Genomic DNA, 19,925 nt, shown 5'->3' on the forward strand with positions numbered 1-19,925 from the left:
GCAGCCCCACCACAGCCACCTGCAGCCTCACCACAGCCACCTGCAGCCCCACCACAGCCACCTGCAGCCCCACCACAGCCACCTGCAGCCCCACCACAGCCACCTGCAGCCCCACCACAGCCACCTGCAGCCCCACCACAGCCACCTGCAGCCCCACCACAGCCACCTGCAGCCTCACCACAGCCACCTGCAGCCCCACCACAGCCACCTGCAGCCCCATCACAGCCACCTGCAGCCCCACCACAGCCACCTGCAGCCCCACCACAGCCACCTGCAGCCCCATCACAGCCACCTGCAGCCCCACCACAGCCACCTGCAGCCCCACCACAGCCACCTGCAGCCCCACCACAGCCACCTGCAGCCCCACCACAGCCACCTGCAGCCCCCACTGCAGCCCCACCACAGCCACCTGCAGCCCCATCACAGCCACCTGCAGCCCCACCACAGCCACCTGCAGCTCCCACCAGACCCACACCCACCACAGCCTCCCACAGCCTCCATCACAGCCTCCTGCAGCCCCACCACAGCAGCTCACCACACTAGCACAGCATAGAAAACTCAGCTGGAAAGAGCTCAGTTCAAATCCTAGACACTCCATTTGCATCTCTGCAACTACCGACAACTGACTTTCCTAAATCTCACTATATATTTTTTCTTTTTTAGGATCTTGGTTTCTTAAATTTTATGTGTATGCGTGTTTTGTATGTATGTCCACATAACACCTACATGCTGGTACCCACAGAGTTCAGGGGGTGCTGGTTCCTCTGAACCTGGAGCTACAGATGATGTGGGTGCTGGATATTAAAGCCAGGTACTCTGGAAGAGCTTGCTTAAAATTACAACCGCCCTCTCCCCCCTCCCCTCCCCACCCCCTCCCTCTGCCCCCCCCACAAACACCCTTATGCATATATGTTGTTGAATTGAAGATACTCCAATTAAGGTTGACAATGCTCCTGCAAAACACCATAAGCTAGCAATGCTCCAGTACCAGGCATAGGAAACCTCTTGAGTTGTTGCTAAGGAGAGTTCCAGAGACCTCAAAACAATGTAGACATTGCTGTTGCCCTTGATACTTTCCAGAAACGCATTTTCAGTCTTTGCTGAAGACACTACACACTTTGGACACAGGATCTAGAGAAATCTATCTGGATATGACCTGGAAGTCTCCACACTAAGGACAGGCTCACACTGCACTAGGAGCCACATAACCTGACCTCACTGAGGACAGGTTCACACGGCACTGGAGGAGCCACACAACCTGCTCTCACTGAGGACAGGCTCACACTGCACTAGGAGCCACACAACCTGACCTCACTGAGGACAGGCTCACACTGCACTAGGAGCCACACAACCTGACCTCACTGAGGACAGGCTCACACTGCACTAGGAGCCACACAACCTGACCTCACTGAGGACAGGCTCACACTGCACTAGGAGCCACACAACCTGACCTCACTGAGGACAGGCTCACACTGCACTAGGAGCCACACAACCTGACCTCACTGAGGACAGGCTCACACGGCACTGGAGGAGCCACACAACCTGACCTCACTGAGGACAGGCTCACACGGCACTGGAGGAGCCACACAACCTGGCCTCACTGAGGACAGGTTCACACTGCACTAGGAGCCACACAACCTGCCAAGGGAGAAAAGCCATCAATAGGACTATGCTGTAGCATCAGCAAGCCACAACAACCAGCCTGCCAACAGAATCTAAAAGGTGCAACAGTAGCAGTAACATCCTGGGGGTACTGAAACCTAACTGGACTCAAGGCCTGCTCAACAGGAGGGAATTCCTATCTGACACTGGAAGTTTAGCCAACTACGGGTGGCTGGTTAGGTCAGGAAACCGAGGAGAACCTATAGCATCCAGTTCTCCTGAAAAGTTAGCTGTATTCTAAGAACTTCTCCTTACACCCACAGGAAGTGAAACTCACTCCCCACCAAAGAATTGCTTTTTGCAGAGGACAGAGATCATTACAGAAAGCCACAGCTGGCTGCCATGCTGACTGTGTGCTGCCCAGCCAACCAATACACTTACAACACACGCCTACACTGACTAGCTTAGGGGACACCATGGGGACTGGGGAGAAAGAGTTTACAGGCCAGAGCATGAGGAAGTTTGCCGAGAGGTAAACTTAAAACAAAACAAAACCCACAACCCACGAAGGGCATGGGAGGAGGGGAAAGTGTCCTCAGGAGGAGTGGGTATGTGTGAGTATGGTCAAGATAAATTATATGGGATTCTCTAAGAATAAAAACCATTGTAAAAGATTAATTATGGTAAAACTTCTAAACGTGATGAGGCTGAAGAACATTTGTCCACTTGAATAAAATTTAAGTTTATTTTAAGTATTTATTAAAGTTAAAACCAGGCTCAGGAATAGAGACTTTGCTTTCTCTCTGACAATAGTTTAATTAAAAGCGACTGAGCTATTTTGAGAATTGGGTGTTTACATTCTAACTTTTTCTAATAGTCTCTGCTCTCTAACTATATGCTTAATGTGTGGATTAAAGACTTGTCACTCCTTCTTTTTCTTTGTTAAGCACTTATTTATTATTTATTTTGTGTGTGTTTGTGTCTGTGCATACTTGCGCATCTGACAGTCAAAGGGAGTTTGCAGGAGTTTGCTCTCTCTTTCCACCATGTGGGTTGTGTGCAATCACCCTCAGGCTGTCAGGCTTGGTGGCCAGTGCCCTTCCCCAGCACCTGCATAAAGTTCTAGAACCATCCTGCTGACACAGCACACTGCTTCTCCTTTGCTTGCACTTCCTGCCCCCTTTTCACTCCTTCCTCTTTTCAGGCTATTCACAAGATATTTTTAATGAAGTTACTCGTGTGCACATGTGTGTGCAAATACCCACAGGTCAGAAGGGGCAGGTGATCACTTGGGGCTACAGTTAAAAGGTGCTAGGATCCAACCCACATTCCTCAGGACTAAGCACAGCAGGCGTTCTTAACTACTGGGTCATCTCCAGCCCCCAAAGGAGAAAGCCTTAACACCCGCTGGTTTTGACATTTCCTGTGGAGAAAGCTGTTGTGGAAGTATTGGTTTATATGTAAACATGTTTTTGTTTTAATCTTGGGTGTGGAATATGGGGGATACTCCAGTTTGTCCACAACTGATAACTGCCTCTTGAAAAGGCAAGTGAGGCTTGTCAGCGGGGAACTACCTTGTGCAGGGGTGTGGTCTTTTGTCAGCGGGTATAAAAGTCAGACCCAAACAGATACTGCGGGGGTGGGGGGTGAAGGGGAAACAGGGAAGAGCACACAGGGGGGCACTGGGATCAGAGAAAGAAGGCTGCTTGCTGGTGCTTCCCCTACTGCTCCTGGTTGCTGTTGATGCAGTCTGAGGAAAAGGTAAAGTAGCTGACGAAAACTACACGCCCCCTCAACCTTAGCCTTTTCTTCCCTACTTGGTGCTGGGGTGTTGGAAGGGATTGGGATGAAGTAAGGAGAAAGAGATTTAAGGAATCCAAAATTAAAATAATTTTTAAAAGTATGTCAACAGTAAGTATTGTCTTCGGTTTTGTCTAACAGCACTCTGGGAACCAGAAGAGTACTTGAAAATAGTCATGGCAGAAAACAGTAAGACCAAACACAAGGCATCACAACTTTTTTCTAAGTCATTAATTGCATGAAAATCTAATTGATAGCTGACAAAGAGTCAAAATGGTTGGTAAAAGGGACACTATTACATATAACTCAGAACAGTAAGTACTACTATTAAAATACAGCATACTTATGATCTACCAATTTTTTAAAAAGATGTTGTCTTAGTTAAGGTTTTATTTCTGTGAGGAGACACCACAACCAAGGCAACGCTCATAAGGAAAAACATTTAACTGGGGCTGCCTTGCAGTTTCAGAGGTTTAGTTCATTACCACCATGGCGGGAAGCATGGCTGTGCGCGGGCACACATGGAGCTGGAGAAGGGGCTGAGAGTTCTCCCTCTTCATGTGCAGGCAGCGGAAGGCTGTGACACATTGGGTGCACAGTATATAAGTCTGTCAGTACATAAGACCTTAAAGCCCGCCTCCACAGAGACACACTTCCTCCAACAAGGCCACACCTCATTAGAGTGCCATATGGGCCAAGCATTCAAACACCTGAGTCTATTCAAACGACCAGATTCTGCTCCCCGGCCTTATACATATACATAGAGCTTGTAGCCTTATATATAAATGCATTTAGTCCAATTTCAAAAGTTCCCGTAGTCTATCCTGGTCTCAACAATGTTTAAAAATCCAAAGTTCCAAGTCTCTTATGAGATTCATGTAATCTCTTAACTGCAAAAACCTATAAAATAAAAATAAAAGAGCAGACCACATACTTCCAAGATACCATGGCACAGGATATGCATTACCAATCTCAAAATCAGAGCAAGACCAAAAACCAGCTGCGCAAACTCTAAGCTCTGCATCTCCATGTCCTATGTCAAAGCACTCCTCCAACTGCTTTCAGCTTTGTTGACTGCAATGCACTTCTCTCTCTTTGGCTGGTTCCACATCCTGTTAGCAGCTTTCTTTGGCAGGTATCCCATGGCCCTGGCATCCCTAACCTCTTGTAATCTCCAAGGCAATCAGGATTCATTCACTCTCACAGCTTCACACAACTGCCTTTCTGGGCTTCCATGCAGGGACACCCCCGGCACACGCCTGGCCTCAGTGGCTTTCCTTAGTCGTGAAGGGAGATCCCATAACCCCTTTCATGGATAGACCTTGACTCTGAAGCCAGAACCACATGGCAGAACCACACGGCAGAAGATGCCAAGCTCTGCTGCTTGCCGGGGCTGGAACATGGCCCCTTGCTCAATTACATCTTTATCAGCTTTCTGTTTTCTATGGTTTCCCTCACTGCCTAAGCTTGGCTGTCCTGGAACTTGCTCTGTAGACCAGGCTAGCACTGAACACAGAGATCTGCATGCCTCTGTCTCCTGAGTGCTAGGATTGAAGGTGTGTTCTACCACACCTGGTCCTAAGCTTTTCTTTAATTCCTTTTCACAAGATGGAAGCTTAGGTGGGCGGGATTGTGTCCAAAGTCACCATTCCTGTAATGTCTCTGGTCTGTTTATTTCCCTGAACACAGGATTTACCCCCATTACACCTCCTGGTGCCACTTTAATACTTAAACCATACATTTTGTATTTTTCTTTGCTCCATTTTGTCAAAATGCTCTTCACAGGAGGGAACCACCAACAGAGTCTACACTAGGCAGTTTTGAGATTTCTTTGCCAATGCAAGTTATCTAAATCTCTTCACTCACCTCAGGCAGACTCTACAAGGGCAAAAAGCCAGATTCTTCACCAAAATACCACAAGGACAATCTCTAGGCAACATACTAAAAATCTCCTCTTTCGAAACCACTTGAGTCAGGCCCCCACCGTTCAAAAAAAATCACCCTCAGCACCAATGCCTTTGATGCTTCTACTAGGATGGCCCACTAAGCTCCACTTAAAACATTCCACTGCTTTCCTAATCCAACGTCTCCAAATCCACATTCCTCCAAACAAAAGCATGGCCAGGCCCATTGCAGCAACAGGCTACTCCTGGTGCCAACTTTTGTTAAGGCTTTATGGCTGTGAGGAGACACCGTGACAGAGGTAGCTCTTATGAAGGAGAGCATTTGGTTTGGGCTGGCTTACAGTTTCAGAGGTCTAATCCGTTATCATCACAGTGGGAAGCATGGCAGCCCCGGTGCTGGAGGATCTGAAAGCCCTACATCCAGACCCTCAGGCAGCACACGGGGACATCAGAGCCCACTCCCCACAGTGACGCACTTCCTCCACTAAGGCCACACCTAGTAAGAGTGCCCCGCCCACAGTGACGCACTTCCTCCACTAAGGCCACACCTAGTAAGAGTGCCACGCCCCACAGTGACGCACTTCCTCCACTAAGGCCACACCTAGTGAGAGTGCCACTCCCCATGGGCCAAGCGTTCAAACACACAAGTCTGTAGGGCCGCTCCTGGTCAAACCACCACAGACATTATTTACTTTTCTTTTGTGTGCATGAGTATTTTGACGTGTGTGTGTGTGTGTGTGTGTGTGTGTGTGTGTGTGTGTGTGTGCATGCGCACACCCTTCTGTTTGCACCACGTGCATGACAGCTGTCCATGGAGGCCATCAGAGCCCCTAGAACTGCAGTTAAGACAGTTGAGAGCTGCCGTATGGGTGCTGGGAACTGAAACTGGGTGGTCACTTGCAAAATTAGCAAGTAGTCTTAACCACTGAGCCATCTCTTCAGCCCCAATCTACTAAATCTAAAAATCAGGTTTCAGCGCTGGGTGCGGTGGCACAGGCCTTTAATTCCAGCATTTGGGAATGGAAGCATGTGCATCTCGGAGTTTGAGTTCCAGGACAGCCAGGACTACACAGAGAAACCTTGTCTTAAAAAAAAGAAAAAAGAAAAGAAAAAGAAAAAAAAAATCGGTCACAGTTAGATCTGACAGTCTTCTAAGTTCTAGGCAGTAAAGGGTGGATTCACCGGCTGCAGCCTGTGGCGGGACTTCTTGGCAAGTGTTCAAGTCAGTGGCAGTGTACCCTTAAAAGGAAATAGTGGGGTCACCAGTGTCTTCCTCTATTTACCTTCTGGCTAAGACATGTGCTGTCTCACCAGAGGCTCAAAGGCAACAGAGCCAACCGACCACGAACTGAAATATGCAAAATGTGAACTAAACCTTTTCTCTTTATAAGCTGCTTGTTTCTGGTATTTTGTTATAGCAATGAAAAGCTAACAAACTTTCAATATTAAGGTAAGCAGGGAACAGAATCAATGCAAGGCTACATATATTTTCTAGTGAATATATGGATAGTTGAAATGACGGAATTAAATTGGAGCCTTCTGTACCACTGAAAACTCATCTGACAAAAATTTACTTTAATATTAATTTAAAATTTTGTGATTCACCTCTTTCTCTTTTCTTTTTTTCTCTTTCTTTCTTTCTTTCTTTTTTAAGCTACGATTTCTCTGTGTAGTCCTGGTGTGTCTTGGACTTTGTAGACTAGGCTGTCCTCGAACTCACAGCCTCATTTTCTCTGCCTAAGTGCTGGGATTAAAGATGTGCACCACCACACTTTTTTAAAAAAGATTTATTTTATTATGTATTTTATGTATACAAGTGCTTTGTCTTCATGCACACCAGAAGAGGGCATCAGATCCCATTACAGATGGTTGTGAGCCACCATGTGGTAGCTGGGAATTGAACTCAGACCTCTGTAAGAACAGCCAGTGGTTTTTTGTTGTTGTTGTTGTTGTTGTTTTATCTCTCCAGCTCATGATTCATGGTTTCTAAATCTTCTACTACTAGCCATGAGTGAAGTAATAACTCAGAACAAAATAAATCTGCAGTTGTCACAGCCCTGTGGACTTCGGGCGCTGTATTCCATGGTTTTTTACTGCGAGACAGTCCTGACTCAGGCTAGCCTCACACTCACTATGCAGCTGAGACTGACCATAAACCCCTGATCCTCTTGCCTCTATCTCAGGATCCAGGGATTACAGCTGTGTGTTACCACATCAAGCTAATTTAATATTTTTATGTGATAACTGTGTTCTCGAATTCAGAACTAGGTGACTGGTGAAACTCAAGCACTTTTTATTACTATCATTTACTAAGTTCATGGGGGAAGTTTGCTAACTTTATTTGCAGAAAAAAATGATTGAATGATTAATAAAAATGTTTTGAAGTCTAAAAGGGTACACTGGGATAAGAACACGTAGAGATAGTAAAAGTTCAGGGAGAAAGGGAAATACATAGTTGACAAAGTCATGAATTGCTCATGTGCTTTTAATGGATGAAGAACGTTCAACTGTTATACACTTAAATTTTAACAATACACATTTTAAGTTGTGAAGTAAGTGAGAAACAGAACATTTTATCACTGACAGATACTGAAACCTGGATTGGCACTCTCTGGAGTCTGTGTGCAGTGAGGGTCTAAATCTACCACGAGGCCTGACCTGTCTCCCTCCACTGCCTCCCCTGGACCGACTCCCAAATGCCTGAGTGGAGCAGCCGCCCTGGAGGATGCAGGCCACGTGCAGCTCTTGTCTGGCATGTGGGAGGCCCTGGCTTCAACTGCCAGAACTGCAAAGAACAAAAGAGTAAGCAGAAGACCGGGGAGGGAGGGAGGGGAAGCTTGTTGTCTACTTCTTCCCACAGGATTCTTGCTCTTGCTCTGTGATCCACACGCTCTGACCACTCCTCCTCTTCTGCTGGTGGCCATCTTACCAGCTGTGATGGCACAGCTCTTATTCCCAACCAGAATTTCACGTTATTTCCCAGCCTCTCCCACACAGGGTGAAAACTACTGTATAGCAACCAAAGGTATACAAGCAACCAAAGGCTACACAAGCAGAGAACTATACAGCAGTGAGCTGGAAGGAAGCAGAGGAGTCCATTCCCCTGATAACACTGTGATGCTCAAGCATCTGGGAAGGCATTGTCTCCATCATCACTCACTGTGATGCTCAAGCATCTGGGAAGGCACTGTCCCCATCATCACTCACTGTGATGCTCAAGCATCTGGGAAGGCACTGTCTCCATCATCACTCACTGTGATGCTCAAGCATCTGGGAAGGCACTGTCTCCATCATCACTCACTGTGATGCTCAAGCATCTGGGAAGGCACTGTCCCCATCATCACTCACTGTGATGCTCAAGCATCTGGGAAGGCACTGTCCCCATCATCACTCACTGTGATGCTCAAGCATCTGGGAAGGCACTGTCCCCATCATCACTCACTGTGATGCTCAAGCATCTGGGAAGGCACTGTCTCCATCATCACTCACTGTGATGCTCAAGCATCTGGGAAGGCACTGTCCCCATCATCACTCACTGTGATGCTCAAGCATCTGGGAAGGCACTGTCTCCATCATCACTCACTGTGATGCTCAAGCATCTGGGAAGGCACTGTCTCCATCATCACTCACTGTGATGTTCAAGCATCTGGGAAGGCACTGTCCCCATCATCACTCACTGTGATGCTCAAGCATCTGGGAAGGCACTGTCTCCATCATCACTAGCAAGGAATTTATAATCCTACGAGGCAGCTCACTCTGCCTGCCAGCAATCTCACCCGAATGCAACTGGCATCACTTTTTTTCACTCCTAAATATTGAACAGAAAAGAAGATTCTGACACACCGATAAAACGTAAACTGATTATGTAAACTTCTAAATAAAAAATAAAAATTATTTAAATTCATCATCCTGAGACAGTTAACATTTGGAGCTATAGCTAGCTTTTTCTTTCTTACAAGCACATGTCTTTGTGTGATTCCTTTTTTTTTTTTAAAGGTTAGTTGGGAAATTCTAGAACAACTCAAGTTTTCTACATTTAATTATATTTTAAAGCATTTTACCCACAAAAATATTCTTCAATGCATTTTAGTAGTTACACATTAGAAAAAAATAAAAATATTAAATGTATTTTACTGTATGTGATTCAAGTTATTACGCCTTCAGTTCTACAAAGCAGAAAGGACTTAATCACCGTCTTCCATAACAAGAAAACTGTACTTGGCCATTTAGAAATTATTTGTTGCTCCTAATTTTTCATAATGACAAATAATGGGATAAATATCCTTGACAATTAATCTTTATCAGCATTTCTAATTCTAATAACTCCGGATAGAGTCCTAAAAGTAAATTCTCAAGTAAAAGCATTAACTTAGTAAGCATTTTATTTAATTCAACTGTCACTCTGGAGAGACATGCAATAGATCACAACTCTGATACTATTCCATAAATGCAACCTTCAATTTATTTTTAAAAATTGTAAATTTAAAAGCTAAAACAAGCCAGACTAATAATGGGAAAGTTATTAAAACTTTAAAAGGGACAGCACCTTTTAAAGTTCAGCGAGATGCTCCAGATAGGCTAGACTTCCGAGCTCAGCAGACACTCTCGTATCTTACAGGAGCTCCACTTAAAGTCAGTATTAAAGTATTAAAGTGCTGTATCAAGACCCGCCCCCCCCCCCCCGGCCGCCCTCCAGTGTCTTTACACCCTCCACACTCAGCAACACCCTGTGCTGGTTTCAATGAAGATGCCCTCTCTCCCCCATAGGCTTACATATTAAAGCTGGGGAGTTGTTTAGGGAGGATAAGGGGTGTGGCCTTTTGGAGGAAGTGTGTCAGAGGGGTAGGCCAGGCGGTCTCTGCTCTCAACCACTGCTCGGGGCCATGTCTGCCAGCCCGCCTGCTGCCAACTTCCAGCCACGGTGGTCATAGACCTGTTCTCCGGAAGTGTAGGCAAGATACCAATTAAATGCTTTCTTTTACAAGTTGCTGTGGTCATAGTGTCTATTCACAGCAACAGAAAAGTAACTCAGACACATGCTATCACATGTGGTAAAATGAAGCAGGGACGAATACACAGACTGAAGTCACCCAGACCTGGAGTTTCAAGTCACTCCTAAACCCAGCTTGAACAACTTGAAGCTTACGTTTCCTCTACATTAGAGATGTGACACAAAGTGCAACGAGGGAGCAACAATTGGGGAATACAGGACAGATCCAGGTCTGCCTTTCTCCTCCTCCCACTCACAAGACAGCCTTGCAGATGCTAGAAGGCTCTACCATCCCCTACCGCCCCGCACAGCCATGTCCACCCGCCACAGCTCCTGCTGGGTGACAGTAGTGTCCTTTTCCCTCCAAATACAGTGCCTCTGACTTCTTTAGTCACCCGTCAAGCAGAGTGGTTTTCGGTCTCCTGCTACCCTGGGTCACTAAGAGCATAACTTAGTTATACCTTTCTTAGGACATGGTCCCCAGAATGAAACACTTCCCACACACTCGGAGAAGCCCAGAGTGACCAAACTGCTCAAATTCATTTTCTTTACTCATATTCATAGGCCATCAAAATTCATAATCCATGAACCTAAACTCCTGACAACAGTCAGCTTACTTTCTTCATAGCTGAGGCGGGTGAGTCAGTACGGAGTACGGCAGCTGGGACAGAGACGCCTCTATCAGGGCACTTAACAGCCCTAAACTACTGGGCACAACAACGGGAGTAACGCCACTTACTTTACAGAGAAGATTTACAAAGATTAAAAGCATCAGCTAAAGAATCAAACATGGAGGTTTTACCCAAAATGAATTATATAATGAGCAGTAATTATTATTTTATTATTGAAGCAAAAACAATGTCTCTTTATTAAACACCATTTTCCAAGGACCCTTAATGGTCCAAAGCTGTATTTTGGCCTATTCAAAACTTTGAGTAGTGTAGGCTTTGCTTGAACTCAAGTTACCAAGTTAAGCCACTGGTTTTAAAAGATTAAGACCCGTCTCTACCAGAAGGTGGAGCCATGGAGCAGCAATCAAAACCTTCTGCTCAAAGGCTGTGAGGCAGAATCCTCCTGTCAACCGCAAAAGCAGCAGCGCAGGTTGCTTATCAACTGAGCGCCGTCCATCGCCTATCAGCGCTCATGGGTAGCTCTGTGAAGAGTCAGTGTTAACAATAATTTCCCATAATGCACACTTACAAACTGATGCTGGGTTAGGAGTAGGTACAAAGGATTACAAGACATACAAAGGGAATTTCACTAGGAAAATGCAACAGTTCAAACACCACCCGAGGAATGCACGCACTCCCACTCTACTGTAATCAGGGCAAACCCAGGTGCAGCCCATCTACAACAGGAGCAAACGTCTGCGCTGTCTGGCGGCACATGAGTGGCGGGAAGAGGAGAATGGTCATCTTTCTTGGCACGATGAAAGAACAGCGTCTGTACAGAGAGCCAAAGCCATGTTCTTACCTTTTGACACGATCGAGTGATTCAAAGACTCAGTCTAGCATGCAAGAGGGCATCTAGTAAAGGGAGTCCAGGTACAAAAAACCCAAAGGCTTGACAGAAAATGTTCAACATTTGAAGACTGTGCTGCTGACCCGTCAACCTGACTCCCGCTTGCTTTGCGGTTGTTTCATTAAAACTCAGATGTCATGCCCACATTTCGACTGCCCACCACTACCTCCGCAGTTAGTGACAATGATATGGTGACACTGGAGAGTTTGGGGTACAGATCTATCTACACAGTGCACCCTCTTAGCCCTCCCCTACATTTACTAACTGGTCTAGAAACTTCTCCTTCATCTTCAATCCTTGGCCTAAAGGTTAACAGCTAGGCTGGGTTACCCCAGTTTATTCCAGGATCCTAGGTGTTCCATCACATCTGACAACTCCAATATGCTAACTACTCAACAGATATTTTTCTCCCCTCAATCTGTGTAAAGAGGGTAAAAAGAAAAAAAAGAAAAAAGAAAAGAAAAAAAGGTTTAGGACAGCAAGATCAAAGTAGCTTTCTTTTTAAACTATGAGTCTTTAATATTTTCTAGCATCTAACACAAGGAGGCTGGAAAGTGTTCTGTACCTTTAAGAGTCTGTGTGGGCCTTCTTGTTTGTTTTTTGTATAAAACAGCATCTTTTCACAGTGTAGCACACCTGTAATGCCAGAACTTCAGAAGTTCAAAATCCTCAGCTGTATAATGAGTTCAAGGCTAGCTTGGCTGCCTGAGACTGTGTGTGTGTGTGTGTGTGTGTGTGTGTGTGTGTGTGTGTGTGTGTGTTTGTGGTAGGTTGAGGGGAGATGACACAAGAATTCTAAATGAGACATCAAAGTTGACTCACTGTGGTATTGATCCCACCATTTTGAGCGCAAAGGCAGGAAGCCTACAGGTTTGAGGCCAACCTCAAGTACCCTGCGAGTCCTTGACCAGCTGGGACACACAGTGAGGCGACATACAATAGCTTATATTCATATTCCGTAACCTAATACTTCGTTGGGTAAAAACACACTTCTATTATATTTTAAAAGTTAAACCTCAAATTGCTGACCCAAATAAAACTTGTTCCTGTGCCTCCACCTTAGTTACATTTTTATTGTTATGATAAAACACTAGGATCTAAGCGATTTGATTGGCAGTCCATCATCTGGGGAGGCAGGAGCAGATGCACACAGGCCATGGAGGAGTGCTGCTTCCTGGCTTACTCTGATAGCTTGCTCAGCCTGCTTCACTTACACCACACAGCCCAACGGTGGCACAACCTAGAGTGAGCTGGACCAAAGGGAAAAAAAATGCACCGCAGGCTGCCCACAGGCTAATCTGGTGGGGGCATTTTCTCAGCTGAGGTTCTCTCCTCCCAAGTAACTCTTGCTTGTGTTGAGCTGACGTAAAACTAGCCAGCACAACTTCCAAATCTGACTAACCCCTCCGTACCCCCGAGTGCAGTGCTCTAGCACCCCCACAAACACACTACCTTAACTTTCACATTTATTGGACCACAAGTACGTAAAACATCAACGGTGAAGACAGCACAAATCAGGCCTTCTTTCTTCTCAGATACGAACTTTGTTCTGAAAGACTAATGTTTAAACTCCTCTATGCAACAGGATCCAAAATGGCAACGCGTAGAATTCATGTATTATGCTCACTCTTCAAATAATTCAAGAATCTTGATTTGGCTGTTTGAAAAAGTAACCTATGACAACATACAATGTCAATGTCTCTGCCTAAAAAAGCACAGTGCCTGCACAGCTGAGTCCTCCAGGTAAGCTTTAGCATTCGACTACAAAACATTAACTGGCACACAGATCTTTACAGCATAAATCTTTCAACTTGGAAAATCTGCTGCTGTGCAGCTTTTTTTTGGGGGGGGGCTAATCACTTTGTTATACAACACTCAAGTCCCTAAGCTGAGCATCCACACAGTGCCTTTAAAAGTCTGGCTAGCTTGGGAGAATTTTTCATATTCCTGACTTGTGGTATGACAGCTGTCAACTTGTGCTTCTAGTGGGGTTAACGGCCTGTAGCTGCTTGTAATTTCATTTTCAATTTCCTGCTACTTAGAGAAGTCTGCTCAACCTCGCAGGCTTTGAGATGATGCCCAAATCGGAGTTGGTTGCTCAGTCTTGTTTTAAGTTTTAACTACGAGAGAGAGAGAGAGAGAGAGAGAGAGAGAGAGAGAGAGAGAGAGAGAGGTGGGGGGGTATATGCATGTGTTTGTTTGTGTGTTTGTGTGTGTGTATGTGTGTGTATATATGTAGGTGTGTATATGCGCGCACAGGTGCGTCTCCATGCTACAGCTCAGTGTGGAAGTCTGAGGACCACTACGGAGGCAAGTCTTTCCTATGATCCGGCATCAAGTGCCTTTGCTACCTGGTCAGATTTTTTTTTCTGCTCGCTGTCTGGATCATTTTTTTAAGTCTTTAATTACATATTTGTACCTAAATTGTGGATAAATGATCCATTATTGTACATTGATCTCCTCACAGTTTCATATTTAAAAGTGATGCTCAGCTTGGCCTGAGGTAGATTCATCTATTCATTCATAAAAATATTAATAATTTCCTACAATGATCTGGGCCTCAGTACTGTACTGAAAATAAAGAACTGAAATGATAGTTAGTTTTGAACATATTTTAAAATAAAAGAATTGTAATTAAAATTCTACTTAGTAACTAAGAAAAAAATTAAGTCTCTTAAATAAAATTACAAAGCCACCTGAGCTTCTGCCAAGTTCTGTAACCATAAGCTTAGAAACTGCAGATTCAAGGGACTGAAGCTGGTAAGTCACCCAAACGCTTCTTTTAAAGAGCTGGGGCTTTAGGGCTACCTCCCTCCCTCCCTCCCCTGTGACACAGTCCCATCTATGCCCAGAGCACTCAGTACCAATACATGCCTTCCTCTCAAGCGATTCGCCAAGCCTCGATAATGGTAACATAGCCACCTCAGCCTCTGGATGAGGCCATAACGCTTAGCACTGAGCTGAACAGTATTCCCCGAGGAAAGTCTTCTACCTCAACCCTGAGGCATTCCAACATACTCTTAGAGATCTGAAAACGGTTTAGAACTTTTAAGAGCAAGTAAAATACGAGTAGTTGTGTAGTGTTTGCTTCATTTGCCACAGCTGTAGATTTAGAATTCCATCACCCATTTGAACCATAGTCTAGGGATGAGGAAAGAAAAAAAAAAGGAGCTTAAATTGGTCTTTGCGGGTTAATTAAGATGCTAGGTAAAACCCTTGGGATCAAGCTGGCTTTCAATCCCTTGGAATCTTCCCTCTCATTCCTCCTCAGGAATCAGGAACACATAAGACATATTATATCTTTATATGAAGTGGTTGTCTTTACTATTTATATGTAACTGAAAGTGGGTGTTTGTCATGTCTGCTGATCTAAGTAAACATTATTTAGAAATTAAAAAGTTACCTCCATTAAAGTCTTATAATTACTATTATTAAAAACTTCCTCACCAGTGCTTTAATATCTTTCAAATTCTGGAACTTTAAAATGTGTTAAGCAATAGTAAAAATACAATTCACAAACTACCCTTCAAAGTAACAAAAATAGTAACTGAAATTCCACTTAGTATTTTACACTGAATTCATTAGCATACCACCTTGTTTCAAGAGTCTGATCTTTAGCAATACAAATTCCTCAAAAAGAAATTCACATGGACCCTCTTGCTCTACCTTGCAGGCCAAAACAAAACAAAGCAAAAACAAACAAACAAAAGACAGAGTAGGATTTAGCCGAGAGCTGGTAAAAGCAAATTTTTTAAGAAGATGCTGTCCATACTGCCTGTTATCAAAAACACTGTTCTTGTGATACAATATAATTGAGGAGAGAAAAAAAGCTGCTGTAAAAGCTAACACTAAGTAACAGCAAAAATGGGAATACTCTATTTTACAAAATGATCGTACTTGAAGTCTGAAGTAGGGGGCCACGAGTCAAAGGCAAGAGTGGAGAATTTAGAAAGGCCCTGTCATAAACTAACACACTAACGAATCCCTGTTTGGGAGTCTAGCAAGTGAGAGACCCTAAGGGCACTCCCCCAGTACCCATCCCAAGAGTAATCTAATAAACTGAGAACTTCAGGGGATAGGCACCGAGGGCACTGAGTTCATATGTAAACAAAGTAAAATTCTTGTGTCTCTTTATTCTAAATCTGGCAACCAAAATTAGCCTAACTGCGGAGTTGAGGCAAGGACTTCACAACAAAACAAAACAAAACAAAACAAAAAAAACTTCAGGACCAAATGGTGTGGGCCATCAGAAACAAAGTCTTTTGTGAACACTCATCCGTGGTTTCTCTCTTAAAAACTCCCTTTATCGAGTGGGAAAACTGATTCGCAACCATCAACTTTGCACACCAGTTCCAGACATCTAGGCCCATCCTCTAAAAGGAAGCAGCTTGGGCGAGGACCACCATGGGACATCTAGGCCCCGTTGTTCTGAGGACTTCAGGACCAGCGCAGCACTGCGAGGCAGCAACCACACCACCACGCACAGGTGTGGGAGAGGACGGGGGGGGGGCGTGGGGGAGGACGGGGGGGGCGGGGGCGAGAACAGGTGTGCTCCGGGTCACCGCCAAGGGACAGGAGGCCCCACTTGCAGGAGCGACGGAGAAAGGAGGGAGGACAAAGTCACGGCTTGCAAGGGCTAGGGGCAGGCGTGACGGGCTAGCACCGGGCGGGGGGGCGGGGGGCGTCGCAGAGGCTGGGGGGGGCGGGCATGGCGCACAGCCGAGGGTGAACGGACCTCGGATGGGCAGAGCAGCCTACAAAGAGCCAGGGACAAAGGTCCGGGTCCCTCCAAGGGGAAGACAAAAGCGCAGAGCCGCGGGTGCGGGCCCCCGGGGCTACGGTTACCTGCGAGAGCTGCCGGGGATGCGGGCAGCCGAAGAGCGCGGAGCTGGAGCTGAAGCTGATGGCTCCTCGGCGGCTGAGGACGTGCTGGGGAACCGGCCTGTCCAGGGGCAGCACCGGCAGCTGGTAGCATACTTCCATTGAACACGCCCGCTTTGCCAACCGCTCGGCGCCCGCCACTCCGCGGCCGCCCGCCCGCCCGGCCCCCGTGAGCTGCGAGGGGGCCGCGCCGCGGGGACCCGGGGCCGAGGCGCGCGCGGGGCGGACGGGCGGGCGAGCGCTCGGCGGCCGCGGACACCTCCCAGCCCTCCGCGCTGCTGGCGGCGGGAACGGCTGCAGTCGGTGGCCGCCGCCGGCGGGGGAGAACGGCGCTGATGGGGGAACCCGCAGCCCCGGTGCTCCGCGGCGCGCACCGGCGCGGGGAGCGGCGAGCAGCGAGCAGCTCGGCCCACGGAGCCCTGCCCCTCCTCTCCTCTCCTCTCCCCTCCCCCGAGCCTCACTCCACTCCGCCGCCGCCGCCGGCGCGAGCCGGGCGTAATTTCACACTTCGCAGCGGCAGACCCCTGCGCCAACCACGGCCGCCGCCGCCACCGTGACGTCACGACGCCGCGCCGCCGCAGCGCCCCGGGAGCCCGCCGGTGTGGCCAAGGGCCGGGGCCGGGGCCCGGGCTGCCTGCCTGCGTCCGGCCGGTGCCGCGCCCCGCGCCGCTCCGGCTCCTCCCGCCTCCCCGCAACCCGCGGCGCGTGCGCAGCAGTGTTGAAACGGGAGGGGGAGCGAGCGCATCCTCGGGCGCACGCACCAGGAGTTTGTTCGGTCTACGCCGCAGGTCCGGCAGACCCCCCGAAAAAGCCCGGAGCACCGGGCGCCCTCGCCGCGCGCGCGCGGGCGCGCGCTTTCCCTTCTGGAATTCCCGGGCTAGGGCCCCGCGGGAGACCGCGGCGGCGGTGACGTCAGCAGACCCCCCGCGGGGCACGGTCCTCCCATGCGTCACCGCCCTGGCCCTAGCAAGGCGTGGCTCCACTGGCTTGCCTTGGCAGGTGAGGCCCCAGGCCATGTGGGCCTGCAGGACGGAGTGAGGGTCCAAGAACTCTTTGAGTAAGCAGGAGGGTCTTTGGATGGAGAAAAGTAAAATTCTACAGCCCAAGGTTAAGAGATGAGAAGCGACAATATTGAGAAGACAAAGGGGGACAAGAATCCCGGAGTCCCTCTAGCCAAACGTGACCCCTCCTTAGTTAGCTTTTGCTGTTTAGGATGTTGGAAATAGCTCTTCACCTATTTCGGTTAAATGAGGGCATAGTTTGCTTGGTCTTTGAAGTTCCTGGCCCATATCGCCAAAGCCTTTTCCACGGGAGCTTTTTCTGATGCTTTCGGCATCAGATACTTCAACTTGAACAATCTCTTCCCCTGCTTGCAAAATTGATTTGGATCATCGCTCAGGGGCATCTAGTCTCCCAGTTATTTGAGACGATCATTGGCAAGGTGTCAGGCCTTTGGAAGCTCAGTGCTGAGCCTGGGCATGAGCAGATAAACGGACAAAGGTGTATTTTCTTATTTAAACTGAGTGCCCCGTGTACTTTCTACTTGCCTGGTCTTCATCATGTTACATGGCCCCTTCTGGGCTGTGGAACCTGTCTTCACTAGATGATGACACGCTAACATAGCTCGGCAGCAACCGATCTCACTGTCTTTGAAATCCTGATTACTCCCTTACCATGGAGTAGATGTGTTAAGCATCTCATTTGGAATCATGCTGAGCACTTTTGCCCGTTTACTCTTCAGAAAAATCCTTATCAGACAGTTGGCTAAATCGGAGGCAGACTCACAGAAACAAACTTGCCCTACACCTGTATAGATAAGTCCCAAGAGCTAACCTCCACATCTACTGGGCATGACGGTGGTGGCACACACCTGTAATCACAGCTCCTAGAAAGCTAGGGCAGCAGGATGAGGAGTTCAAGGTCAGCTCAGGCACCATAGTGAGCTCAAAACCAGGCGGACTACATAGTGAAATGCTCTCTCAACAACAACAATAACCCATTTGAGTACCTCTACACAAAGCTAATACTGGTAAGATTTGTGTTGAACAAAATATACCACATTTAATAATATTAAAGTGTTTAGTTAATAATAATTACTTAATTAATAAGAGTTACCACTAAACAACAGTACATCTCCAGTGAGGTATATTAATGTACCTGTTTGAGTCAAGAACCCTGGTAGGCATATTCTGTATGCAGTCGGTGTTTTTCTAAGATGAGCAGTCAGTTTGCAATCCTAGTCACTTGGCCATAGTAAACTCTGGTCTGACTTCAGAGCCACATGTTTTTCACCACACCATGCAGTATATCAGGGCAAGACATTTATCTGTTTGCAGTGTTCTTGGGAAGGCATTAGGGTTCATCAGAGAAATACCAGGAAAGGGGAGAGGGTGGTGTTAAGGAATGATTTCAAGGGATTGGCTCAAGGTTGCCTACGCTGAGATCTGGACAATAGACAGACAGTAAGAGTTGATTTTGCTTTCTGGGATCTGAAATGTTTAAGAGTCAGCCACTGGGCCGAGAAGGCAGGCAGGATTTCTATATTAGAGTCTTCAGACAGAATTGCTGCTTGTAAGAAGGCCTGAATCTTTGCTCCTAAACCTTTCAACTGATAGATGGGGCCTGGCCACGTTAATGAGGATAATCTATTTAAGATCTACAGATTACAGGTGTTGGCAACATCTTGACCTGTGTTGGGCCAAACAACTGGATGTTATAGCCTCACCAACTTGCTGGATAAAATGAACCATCAGAGAGAGAAGCATTAAGCTTAAACACTGAAAGACATCCCATTACCTAAAACAACAAAAAGTTAACTTCCGAAACATGAATTTAAAGAAACTCAAGGTTCATAAAAGAATGCTTTTATCTGAGTAGAACACAGTAGCCTTGGATGTTTAAAAAGAACGCTTTCTGAATATGAAGGCAGCCTACTAAAAACTGTCAGCCACCAAGCTGAACAGTTTTACATACATGATCACGGAACATAGCCTGGTGTGTTTTAACTAGACAAGCCGATTCTAAAACTGCCAAAATAAGATGTTAGGTTAGCCACTACACTATTATGAGAGGGAAAAAAAAATCCAATAAAGTGAAAATGAATGCGGATCAAAAGAGTCAGAGTCACTGAAAGTAGCACTAAGGCTTTATTATAGTGATTTGCTGTTATGATCCAAGCTTTCTTATGGTGAAGCTGGTGTGGTCAGGTCAGGGAGGAGTGATTGCAG

General features: G+C 46.7%; 1 protein-coding gene across 2 annotated transcripts in view; it reads right to left on the minus strand.

The window, feature by feature from the left end:
* Positions 1–16,912, minus strand: part of PDE7A (phosphodiesterase 7A) — an 84,375-nt gene extending 67,463 nt beyond the window's left edge. The window contains exon 1 of one of the 2 annotated variants that reach the window (XM_084797269.1): positions 16,663–16,912. In XM_084797269.1, coding sequence (XP_084653395.1) covers positions 16,663–16,800 — 138 coding nt within the window. In that variant the 5' untranslated portion in view covers positions 16,801–16,912. The remainder of the gene's footprint in view (positions 1–16,662) is intronic. The other variant, XM_084797270.1, reaches the window with a different exon arrangement.
* Between the last annotated feature and the right edge of the window lie 3,013 nt (positions 16,913–19,925).

This window comes from Acomys minous (assembly GCF_964271855.1).
Source record: "Acomys minous genome assembly, chromosome: 9".
Taxonomy (NCBI): domain Eukaryota; kingdom Metazoa; phylum Chordata; class Mammalia; order Rodentia; family Muridae; genus Acomys; species Acomys minous.